The 12,321-nt window shown below is 46.7% G+C and overlaps 1 protein-coding gene across 2 annotated transcripts; it reads left to right on the top strand.

Moving 5' to 3' along the window:
- Window positions 1-917: 917 nt before the first annotated feature.
- On the top strand, window positions 918-12,095 carry Nolc1 (nucleolar and coiled-body phosphoprotein 1). Of its 2 annotated transcripts, none has more exons than XM_038311691.1 (13): window positions 918-1,112; window positions 3,673-3,728; window positions 3,842-3,984; window positions 4,084-4,214; window positions 5,349-5,514; window positions 7,390-7,505; window positions 7,810-7,942; window positions 8,492-8,620; window positions 8,811-8,921; window positions 9,037-9,648; window positions 9,766-9,869; window positions 9,980-10,072; window positions 10,229-12,095. In XM_038311691.1, exons 1-13 carry the CDS (start codon window positions 993-995, stop codon window positions 10,385-10,387), a joined length of 2,073 nt encoding a protein of 690 aa, XP_038167619.1. In that variant the 5' UTR covers window positions 918-992; the 3' UTR covers window positions 10,388-12,095. The 2 variants fall into 2 exon arrangements, with proteins under 2 accessions (XP_038167619.1, XP_038167628.1); XM_038311700.1 differs by having other exon boundaries at window positions 5,352-5,514.
- The last annotated feature ends 226 nt before the right edge of the window (window positions 12,096-12,321 follow it).

The following is a 12,321-nucleotide window of genomic DNA, read 5'->3' on the forward strand; positions in this document are numbered from 1 at the left end:
CCTCAAACTCAAAGCGATCCGCCTGCCTCTGCCTCCCAAGTGCTAGGATTAAAGGCATGCGCCACGACCGGCCCGGCTCAAATTTTTTTTTTAAATACATACATATATATATTGTTAGAACCATCTCTGGAAAAGCGGGACATAATGGTTCTCTTGAGAAAGGCATGCCTGTTTTGAGGAAAGAAAAAGGGCGTCCACAGGAAATGGATCTTTACTGCCTCCTGAGGGAAGACTAGTGATACTAGATTTAGACAGAATTCAGTTACTTCTGACTTACGAAGAAAGCATTTTTAGGTCTAATAGAGTATTGGTGTTTGATTCAGGTTTCATACATGATGCATGATCCCTTTTTCTTAAAACAGCTGTCCCTACTCCATGGAATTGTGTAATCTAAGCATGATTGACAGGCAGTTTGGGGGGTATTAACACCATTGTCACCACAATGAGCAACTTTTAAGGATTGTCTTATGAGTTGAGCCTGGTGATAACACTTGGGTGTGAAGGTGACAGGCAGAAGAGAAGCCATTGTCGGTGGGAATGTGACCAGTAGGGGATGCCTAGAAAGGTGGAAAAGGTTGGGTTGGAGTATTGCAGTCCATTCATTATTGTGGGGTCTGAGCAGCAGCCGGTGCTGGGAGAACTACTGTGGAAAAAAGATCCATTCAGCAAAGATAATGCGCGGGAAATCGCGTTTTCCCGCCACAGAAGGGAGCGTGACCTCTGACGCAACGCTCCGCCTTCGTAATGGGCGGCCCACGGGCTCCGCCCTTAGCAGGATGGCGACTCAACGTGAGACCGGAATAACCTTATGGACGTCGTCGCCTGGGTCCCGCCTCTGAGGTTGAGGGGGAGCCGCCTTGGCGAGCTCCACGCTTCCGCCGCGCGCCGCGCGAGGTGATGACGACTCCGGGCCCGCCCCCTGCCCTGGTCGTGCTTTGGAGTTCCTAAGTCGTGCAGCGTGCGCGACGGTAGTGACGCGTATTACCGGGAATATGGCGGATACCGGCTTGCGCCGCGTGGTTCCCAGCGACCTTTATCCCCTCGTGCTCGGCTTTCTGCGTGATAACCAACTTTCGGAGGTGGCCAACAAATTTGCAAAAGCGACAGGCGCTGTGAGTCCTGGGTTTGGTCGCGGACCGGGGTGGGTCGACTCCAAGAATCTAGGCCTTGACATGCTTAGGAGGCAAGGAGGAACGGTCTGGGGTCTGTCAGTCTAATGTCCGCGAAGCCTTTCTGTCCCCGTTTCCAAAGCTTGAGGCTTCGGCGTCTCCTCCCACCATGTCTGACTAGCGAGTGTTGCAGCGACGGCAGGCGTGGGTCCCGCGTGGCCCAGGTCATGTGGCTGACTACATGCGATGAGCGAGCACTAGGTCCCGCTGCGAGCATTGGATTGGCGGTACTTGGGTCTGGTGTATTTTTTTGTTGGCTTTACCCTTGGTCACAAATTAGCCTGAGACTCGACGATCAAGTAATGAAGGCTAGGATTTTATTGTTTTATTTTTGCAAGAGAAGAATAAGGGTAGGGAGAGGCTACTTTCAGTATCTGTAGGAGGAGTGAACATCCTCCCCTGCCAATTTCCACTGAGCGTGGAGCTTTAGGTAGTGGAATAAAACAAACGTAGGCTTTGGCCAGGCTCTGCGATTTTCTACATACATGATCCTGGCAGCCTTCTTTTATTTGGGACAGGTTCTATGTAGCCCTTGTGTAGGAGAGAATAGCTTTAAACTTCTCTTCCTCTTGCCTCACCCTCCTGGTGCTGATTTACAGAATGTATTAGCATGTGAACATAGCAGGATGTCATTTAATTTACAGACTGTTGTTTTATTTTAGGTTTTTCTTTCTTTCTTTTTAGTTTTTCTTTTTTTTTTTTTTTTTTTTTTTTTTGGTTTTTCGAGACAGGGTTTCTCTGTGGCTTTAGAGCCTGTCCTGGAACTAGCTCTTGTAGACCAGGCTGGTCTCGAACTCACAGAGATCTGCCTGCCTCTGCCTCCCCAGTGCTGGGATTAAAGGCGTGTGCCACCACCGCCCAGCTGTTTTAGTTTTTCAACAAAAGGCTTCTTCCTGTAACCCGATTGTCCCGGAACTCGCTTTGTAGACCATGTTGTTCTTGACTTAACGGCTGCTTCTGCCTCTGAGTGCTGGGATTAAAGGTGTGAGCCACCATGTCCGGCTTAATTTATGGAGTTTGGATGCATGAGATGCACCAAGAGAAAATGCACGAAGTAGTGATCCCATATAAATAGACAGTAAGCACGAGATGAGGGACAGCTTTTCGGTCGATTTGAACCCATGTAAAAGCAAGGTGAAATGCTTAAAGTCCACTCAAGGGGAGCTGTAGCATTCATGGGAACACCCCGAGAAACTGTAGACCCATGGTCTTTTCCAAGGATGAAACCAAGACTAAGAACTTCGGCTGCTTTTGCTTTGCTTTTATTTTTGAGATAATGTCTCGTTGTGTAACCCTGGCTAGCATGGAATTTATGTGCCAACTAGAAATGCTCCTGCCTCTGATTGTTGGAATTAAAGGCTGCACATCTGGTCTGCGTGTTTGTCTTTTCCTTCCCCGCTTGTTTCTGCAGACCTTCCTGACCTAGAACTTAGTTGGTAGGCCTTTTGGCCCTATGATCCTCCTGCCTCAGATTCTCAGAATCTTGGGTTAAGGTGAGACCTTTTGAGGTTGACTACTTTGTATGAGTAGGATGAGGGGAACTTTGCTGCAAAGGGAAAAGATGAGATCAGTTTTACAAGGGATTTTCTTCAGCCAGGACAGCCTGGCATGTCAGCTTTTAACTGTTGAACCATCTAGTGCCCTTTTCTTTTGAACAGGGTTTCTCTGTAACAGCTCTGGCTGTTCTGCCCCTCCTGAACTCACAGAGACCCGCCTGGCTCGGCCTCCTGAGTGATGGGATTAAGGGCATGTGCCACCATTTCCTGGCTCTTCCTTCCCTCCCTCCCTTTCTTCCTCCCTTCCCTTCTTTCTCTCTTTCATACAGGATCTCTATATAACTGTGCCTGTCCTGGGACTCACTATTTAGACCAGATCCAGGCAGGGGGTCTCTGTGAGTTCAAGGCCAACCTGGTTTACGAGAGCTAGTTTCAGGACAAGCTCCAAAACTACAGAGAAACCCTGTCTCGAAAAATAGAAAGAAAGAAAGAAAGAAAGAAAGAAAGAAAGAAAGAAAGAAAGAAAGAAAGAAAGTCAATTAATTAAGCCTGCAGTGGTGAACATTAGTGCAGGTGCCTGCAGAGACCCCCTGGATCTGGAATTAACAGGTAGTTGTGAGGCTCCTGGTGGGTAGTGGAGACTGAGCGCAGGTCCTCTGAAAGAGCAGTGTGTTCTCTTCACCACTTAGCCGTCTCCTCACCAGCTCAGCTAATATTCTTTATCAACATTATTAATTGCTGAAATCTTTCTGAGACTTTGAAAAGTATGGTTGGAAAGGCTTGGGAGTAGATTATACATCAGAGGAAGCTCATTTTTATGCTCAAAGCTAGGCGATATGTAAGTGAACTAAGTCGAGTAAGTAAATAAGATAAGTTTTTTTTTTTGAGACAGAGTCTTCTTACAAAGCCCTGGCTGTCCTATAACTCCATGTCCTATAACCGGGCAGGTCTTGATGAAAGAATAACTAGAATCATGACATTTCTTTAACTTGGCCTCTTTTTTGTAGACACAGCAGGATGCCAATGCTTCTTCCCTCTTGGACATCTATAGCTTCTGGCTCAAGTAAGCTTTCTTGTTACACTTGGGCTGTTTTCTCCCCCTAGGTGGGCTGGGCTGTGTTCCCTTTTTTGAGAAGGTTCTGATCCCTTAGAAGAAAGTCTGATCTAAATCAATAGGTCCACCAAAGCCCCAAAGCGGAAATTACAGTCAAATGGACCAGTGACCAAGAAGGTGAAGAAGGAGACTTCGTCCAGTGACAGCAGTGAGGACAGCAGCGAGGAAGAGGACAAAGCCCGAGGACCTCCAGCAAAGAAGGCTGGTAAGGCAGTGCAGGCTCGGGGGCGGTGCTTCAGGAAGGGCATTTGACACCTGCCTGCACAGCATAATGATTCTTGTGGGTGCCTATCCTTATGTTCAGCTGCACCTGCCAAGCGAACCAGTTTGCCTCAGCATGCTGGGAAGGCAGTAGCCAAAGCTTCAGAGAGCAGCAGTAGTGAAGAATCCAGCGATGAGGAGGAGGAAAAAGACAACAAAAAGAAGCCTGTCCAGGTTTGCAGTTTTCGTTGTAAAGAGGGCTTCAAAAGAATTTAGCAATGAATCTAAACTGGGCATCTAGCTTATGGTTGGGGTGTGGGAGCTATTCAGTAAGGGATACATTCTGGGGATTCTTAAAATTTATTTATTTTTTGAAATGGTTTCTCTGTATCTTTGGAGCTTATCCTGGAACTTGCTCAGTAGTCCAGGCTGGCCTCAAACTCACAGAGATCCGCTTGCCTCTGCCTCCCGAGTGCTGGGATCAAAGGCGTGCGCCACCACCGCCTGGCTAATTCTGGGGATTTTTGGAGAAGATAAAATTGAGGTCTAGAATGATGGGATCCAAATGTAGGCAGAAATCACCTTTACTCGGGACTGTGTGTTCTTAGGGATATGTTTAGGGCCTGAGAACACAGTTTTGTTGGGAGCTGTTGACAAGATTGTGAGGAACAGGCCAGTGTTATCAAGTTGTTGAATTTTTCTCACTGCTTAGCTCTTTGAGTATTGTATCTTCCTTCCTTTTCCTTGCCATTTCAGTGGGCTCTTAAAAAAAAAAATTAAAGGCGTCCTGGGAGCCTTTTGAGTGCCCAGGAGTTCTTGCTGATTGCTCTGGTGTATATTTCGTTTTGTGATGTTACTTTTTTTTGTTTGTTTTGTTTTTTGGAGATGGGTTGTTTTTGATTTTTCAAGACAGGGTTTCTCTGTGGTTTTGGAGCCTGTCCTGGAACTAGCTTTTGTAGACCAGGCTGGCTCCGAACTCACAGAGATCTGCTTGCCTCTGCCTCCTGAGTGCTGGGATTAAAGGTGTGTGCCACCACCGCCTGGAACATTTATTTAGTATGTGTACAGTGTTCTACCTGCACACGAAAAGAGGGTACCAGATCATATTACAGATGGTTGTGAGCCATCTTGTGGTTGCTGGGAATTGAACTCAAGACTTTTGAAAAAACAGCCAGTGCTCTTAACCTTTTAGCCACCTCTCCAGTCCTATTTTGTGGGTTTTTGTTTGAGATAGGGTCTCTCTGTGTAGCACTGGCTGTCCTGGAACTTTCTGTGTTGATCAGGCTGACGTTGAACTCAGAGATCCACCTGTCTCCCTCCTACTTGTTTCAATTAAAGACATTTACCACCATCTTTGTTTTGTTTTAGCAGAAGGTAGTTAAGCCCCAAGCCAAGGCAGTCAAAACTCCTCCTAAGAAAGCCAAGAGCTCTGAGTCTGAGTCTGACTCAAGCTCAGAGGATGAAACACCGCAGACCCAGAAGCTAAAGACAGCTATGGCCGCCAAAGCTCAGCCGAAAGCCTCAGCCAAGCCAGGTATTTCTGTCCCCGGGAGGGTAGGCTGGGACCAGTGTCAAATGGTATGGTTGCTGAATGACAGGTGTTCGTCTCCTCTTCGGCCGGTCATGGCTGGAAAGGGCTGTCATCTCACTTACCCAGAAAAGGGAAGCAGGAGGAGTAGAAGTATAAGGCGAGCCTGGAAAACCTGAGACCCTGTCTCAAAGTTTTTGGAGGGGAATATGAGGCTGGTAATTATTCCAGTACTTGTGATAAGTCTGTGGGAGGGTACTTGCCTCAAATATGGGAGGCTCAAAAAACAAAAACAAACAAACAAAAGAACATTAAAAGCCGGGTGATGGTGGCGCACTCCTTTAATCCCAGCACTCGGGAGGCAGAGGCAGGCGGATCTCTGTGAGTTCGAGACCAGCCTGGTCTACAGAGCTAGTTTCAGGACAGGCTCCAAAGCCACAGAGAAACCCTGTCTCGAGAAAAAAAAAAAACAAAAGCAAACAAACAAACAAAAAAAATGTGTGAGGCTCTGGGTTTAGTCCTCAATACTACACACATGTGTCAGGCATGGTGTGCTCCTGTAATCCCTGCAGCTGAACTGGAATTGCTGTAATTCAGGGCCAGTTTAATTAAGTTCTGGGCCATCTGAAGAGGGTGAAGAAATCAGAAACAATTTTATAAATTTTTATGGCTGGGACCAGTATATTAAAAAAAGCAGTGATTTTAGCAAGAAAAACTTTGGTTTTTATTTCTTTTTTGGTTTGTTAATACAAGGTTTCTCTGTAACAGTTCTGTCTGTCCTTGAACTTGCTTTGTAGATCAGGCTGGCCTTGAACTCTCTTGACTCTGCCTCCCAAGTGCTGGGATTAAAGGTGTGCATCACTACCACCTGGCAAGAAAAACTTTTTTTAAAATTTGCTTTTTGCGTAGCAACCCATACTATCCTTGGACTGATTCATCCTTTTTACTAAAGGGCTAAGCAGCAATTAAGTTCCAGGTCATCCTGTCAAAGCCACTTGATAGCTAGAATTACAGATACATGGTCATAAAACCCAGGGGGAAAGATAGATGACTTTTAGCCAGGTATAGTAGGGCATGCCTTTAATCTCTGCACTTGGGAGACAGAGACAGGCAGATCTTCAAGTTCCAGGACAGCCAGACCTATGTGATAAGCCCTGTCTTTAAAAAAAACAAAACAAAAAGTGTGTGTGTGTGAGCATGCCCCATATGAGTACAGGAGACTCTGGGACTCTCGAGCTAGAGGAGGTGCATTAGAGGCTGTTAAGACCTGCGTGATGTGAGTGCTGGAACTGCAGTTGGGTTCTCTAGAAAAGCAGTAATGTTCTTAGCTGCTGAGCCATTTCTCCAGCCCCTTAATTTCTATTTTTGAGAGAAAAAAAAGTCTAAAAGCCCAGGCTGGCCTTGTATTTGATCCTCCTGCCTCTGCTTCCAAGTGCTAAGGTTGTGTGTGTGTTAGGCATCTTTATTTTGTTTGTTCCTTGGGTAAGGTCAGGACTGTATGTTCTTTGCTGCTTTCTCTGCTGCTCTTACTCCATAAAACAAGTAAGTTGTTTCTTATGTGGGCTGACTTAGGCTTTACAAGATCTGTGAATAGAGGTTGAAGAGAAAGACTGAGAAAGTGATGTTTAAGTGGCTTATTGTCTGTGTGGTGTATCTGTACATGTCACAGCGTGCACATGGAGCTGAAGAGGAGGGATGGCTTAAAGAACTGGTTCTCCTTTTACCACGTACCCAGTAGGCTTCAAGTTCAGGCTTGAGGACAAGCGCCTTTATCCACTGAGCCATTTCACTAGCCGCACAGTTGCTAGAGACTCTTACTCTGTGCTAACAGGAGCTTTTCTGAGCTCTCCCAGTTTATTATTACTCAATACTGTGTCTCAGGTTCACCAGCGAGAGCACAGCCTAAAGCAGCCAATGGCAAAGCAGCCAGCAGCAGCAGCAGCGACAGCAGCAGCGATGACTCCGAGGAGGAGGAGGAGGCAGCAGCACCCCCCAAGGTCAGGGTTGTGACTGTCAGGGGTAAAGTGAAGGAGCTACAGGGTGTCGCTCCGATTGGAGTGACTTGTGGGTTTCGGTTTGTTTGTTTGTTTGTTTTTATTTATTTATTTTTGCTTGTTTTTCGAGACAGGGTTTTTCTGTAGCCCTGACTGTCTTGGATGCTACGTAGGCCAGGCTGGTCTCAAACTCCATCCCCCTCCACCTCTCGAGTGCTGGGATCAAAGTCGTGCGCTATCACTTCAGCCTGATTGAATTATTTGGAAAGTTATTTTCCTCTAATGTAAATTTTTCTCTCAAATGCAGACTATACCTAAAAAGCAAGTCGTGGCCAAGGCACCAGTGAAAGTAGCTGCCACCCCTGCCCAGAAGAGCTCTAGCAGTGGAGAGTCTTCTAGTGAAGAAGAAGAGCAGAAAAAACCCGTGAAGAAAAAGCCAGGTGATTGGACACTAGGCATCAGGCTGTCGAACGTGCCTTTGAAACGGTCCTCATGGCCCAGCAACTAAGAGTGACACACTGTTAGAAATTCTGCTGAAAGGGAGTAAGCCCTGTTTCTAGGTAGAGAGAGCCAAAGAATTTAAGTACTCATTTTATTTTGTGGTGCTAGGGATTAAACCTAGGACTTTATGCATATTAGTCAGGTTTTGTCCTTAGAAGATACAATCCTGTGTGCATATTTTATTATTTATTTATTTGTTATGGGTACAGCACTCTGCCTGCATGTATACCTACACACCAGAAGAGGGCACCATGTGGTTGCTGGGAATTGAACTAAGGACCTCCAGAAGAGCAGCCATGCTGTTAACCTCTGATCCATCTCTCCAGGCCCTGTTTTATTGTTTATTTAAAATATTTTCCCTCTGTAGCCCAAGCTGACCTCAAATTTACAGTGTTCTTCCTGCCTTAGCCTTATGAATGTCAGAATTATAGGCATGAACCATTGTGCCTAACAAATGCATGTTTCAAAACTATTCTACTTTTAAACAGGTCCTTATAGTTCAGTCCCACCGCCTTCTGTTCCTTTGCAAAAGAAGTCCTTGGGAACCCAGCCTGCAAGGAAAGCTGCCGTGCAGAAACAGCCTGCAGAAAGCAGTGAGGACAGCAGTGAGGAGTCTGGTGAGTCCCAGGATGCGGTGGAACTACAGGGATGGGGCGAGGAACACAGAGAAAAATACTCTACACCTCTGTTGCTTTTGAGTGATGCAAGAGAAAGCTAAGGACTGTGTAAATTGTTATGTTATTTCCATGGCTTTTCCTGGTTGGTTTGCAATTCTGGACCTATCCTAATGTCACAAGTTCTCCCCAGATTCAAGCTCCGAGGAAGAGAAAAAAACCCCTGCTAAAGCAGTCCTCTCCAAGACACCTGCCAAACCAACTCCAGTGAAGAAGAAAGCAGAGAGCTCTTCAGACAGCTCGGGTAATGCTGCCCAACCCTGGGCTCCCTGGGATACTCATTGTTTTGGGTATCCTGCTGTTATGGGGTTCCCCTGAATTTGTTTTTGGGGAGCTGTTCATTCTGTCCTCTTACCTAGATTCTGACAGTTCTGAGGATGAAGCTCCTGCCAAGCCAGTCAGTACCACCAAGAATTCCTTAAGCAAGGCAGCTATCACTCCCAAGCCATCTGCAGCTAAGGCAGCTGTAACTCCTAAGCAACCTGCAGGCAGTGGCCAGAAACCTCAGACCAGAAAGGCTGACAGTAGCTCCAGCGAAGAGGAGAGCAGCTCCAGCGAGGAGGAGACGACAAAGAAAACTGTGACAACCCCCAAGCCCAAGGTGACTGCTAAAGCAGCACCATCTCTGCCCACCAAACAGGCTCCTCAGGCTGCGGACAGCAGCTCTGACTCAGACAGTTCCAGCAGTGATGAAGAGGAGAAGACACCTAAGCCTCCAGCTAAGAAGGCAGTAGGAAGTGGAACCGCATCCAAACCAGCTATGAAGAAAGCAGCAGCTGAGAGCAGCAGCTCCTCCGAAGACTCCAGTGAGGAGGAGGAGGAGGAGAAGCCCAAGGGCAAGGGCACTGCTAAACCACAGGCCAGCAAGGCCAATGGCACTCCGGCTTCTCAGAATGGAAAAGCAGACAGGGAAAGCGAGGAAGAGGAGGAGGAAGAGACGAAAAAGGCGGCAGTGTCAGCTTCCAAGCCAGGTCTATATCTGTAGGGCCACCCCCTGGGTTTTATCCTCCATTACTGGGGTGCACTCGGGGGAGGTAGATGGGGAGATGTTTGCTCCCTGACTTTTGAGTCTGGCTTTTGTTTTGCAGGTTCAGGAAAGAAACGAAAGCAGAATGAGACAGCAGAAGCAGAGACTCCTCAAGCTAAGAAAGTTAAGCTCCAGACTCCAAACACATTTCCAAAGAGGAAGAAAGTACGTTGCTCCAGTGTCCTCAGAACCCACCCTTAAACCATGGAGGAAGCCCTGGGGCCTGACACCAGGGGCTGTCAGCATCATAGCTTAACTTCTGCTTCATTCTTTAGGCAGAAAAAAGGGCATCGTCCCCATTCCGAAGGGTCAGGGAAGAAGAGATTGAGGTGGATTCACGAGTAGCAGACAATTCCTTTGATGCCAAGGTGAGGGGTGTTGGCCGCTTGGGACCTGGGAGAGAAGGGCAGTTGGGTTTAGGTTGCTGGAACCTCATGGATTCAGATTGCCTTGAAGGGACAGTTAGGGGAGGTGACAGGGCTTTGGTGTTGTCTTCTGGGTATTAACCTCTCATTGTTTACCAGCGAGGGGCAGCTGGAGACTGGGGTGAGCGAGCCAATCAGGTTCTGAAGTTCACCAAAGGCAAGTCCTTCCGCCATGAAAAAACGAAGAAAAAGCGGGGCAGCTACCGGGGAGGCTCCATTTCTGTCCAGGTCAATTCCGTCAAGTTTGATAGCGAGTGACCTGTGGCCATCTTAGAAAAGGAAGGTGATGTTGAGAGACTGGCCTGTCACCTCCACTGAACCAGAGACTCGTGTTGTTGGGGAGGGTCTCGGCAAGGACAGTTTTGAGCAGATCCTGACTGTTGTTACAGTCTCCAGGCCTTTTATGTTCCACTTTGTGTGGGTTTGTTTTTGAGTGTTGTCATTGCCTTCCTGTTCTGGGGGTCTTCATACTGAGAAGTTTTATATTTTATATTAAATGATTTCGTACAGATTTTTGTTGTGATTTTCAGGTCAGATCTACAAATTCAAGTCTTAGCTATTGCCTAAGACTTAGCAAAATGTCACATGGTAAGGGTTTTTATCAGCCGGGTGGTGGTGGCACATGCCTTTAATCCCAGCAGAGGCAGGTGGATCTGAGTTCGAGGCCAGCCTGATCTACAAGAGCTAGTTCCAGGATAGGCTCCAAAACTACAGAAAAACCCTGTCTCGTAAAACCAAAAAAAAAAAAACGGTTTCTCACTGGCGGAGTCCACTCATGTGAGTGCACACGTCCACATTTTACCCTTCCTTTCCTCAAAAAGCGAAAATGGCGGGCGCTGACTCATTGGGTCCGAGATTGATACTTTCAGAAGCCAGCATGGATCTACCAGCTTTTGGGGATAAAAATTGCTGTTCTTGGAATATAACAGCCTATAACATTGATAGGCAGTGGTGGCACACGCCTTTAATCCCAGCACTTGGGGGATAGAGGCAAGTAGATCTCTGGGTTTCAGGACAGCCTGTCTGGGGGTGGGAGTTAACAGGCAGAATTTTGTGTAGTGTGAATATAACTGTCTTCAGTATTTTGTTTTGAGTAGTTTACTATAACATGTTTACAGTTCATCTTGGTTTTAATTTCAGAGCAAGCTTTTCTGGTATAGAAAGGCATTTTCAACAATTTGACTATTACTGCTGTGTATTCTAAGTTCATGACTGTATTTGATTGTTTTTAACATCGTCAAGAACTGAATGACAATGCTTAATTACTTCTGTCTTGGTAACAGTGACATGAAATTGGTGTAATTAATTTCTGCATGGTTGAAAACCACCAGTCAAGGAAATGGAAATATAAAATCCTCAGCCCCCAATGTCTAATAGGTTCAGTGGGCACATCACGGGAAACTTGTGAGGCGTGGAGGACCTTACAGAGGCAGACTGGAGAACAGGGAGGTTGGAAGCATCTGAACAGATCATTTCGTCTTGGGTGGTACCTGGGAATGATTGTGTCTTGTTTAAGTTGGTCTTTTGGACTAATTGTTATTAGTTCCTTAGCTGTGGAGTTACTGATGCAGGCTAATGGGTAGCGCTGGGAGGCATCTCTTGGATAGTGCGCTTGCCGAGCATCCGTGAGACCCTAGTTTGATCCCTAACACTTTAAGTAAATACATAGATGGGCAGAGATTCCTGGGCCAAGAGAGTAGATGATAAAGACTTGGAATGAGACCATTGACGGAGCTGAGCTCAGCCGGCACAAGGGAGGGAAGGAAGATCTGACGTGGTGAGGACAGGCCCAGGTTTCACGGATGAAAAGGAACATGTCAGAGGCCTTCCGTGTTCAGTTCCAGTCGGCTGATAACTTGTTGAAGCTGGTTTTCTGTGGCAGCTCCTTGAGGAAGATAATGTGCTGATGTTCGCGTGGTCAGAGCTCTGCGTCTCACTACAAAACAATAAACTGGATGCTTTATGACGTGCTCAGAGTTATTTTTGTGAGTGTAAGGCCTCAGCTCTACACAGCAGAACGAGGGGCAGGTTTGGGACCTGTTGGGAGTTCATTACGGAGGTTTCTTGGCAGCTGTTTGCCAGATCTTACCCACACTTCTCAGTACTGTTTCTAGGCTCAGTCCCTGCATCTTTATTTTAGAGATGGTGTCTACTGTACTTAGCTCTTCAGACTTTAGTTCAGCTACTGCACG

The sequence above is a fragment of the Arvicola amphibius genome, chromosome 1 (genome assembly GCF_903992535.2).
Source record: "Arvicola amphibius chromosome 1, mArvAmp1.2, whole genome shotgun sequence".
NCBI lineage: Eukaryota > Metazoa > Chordata > Mammalia > Rodentia > Cricetidae > Arvicola > Arvicola amphibius.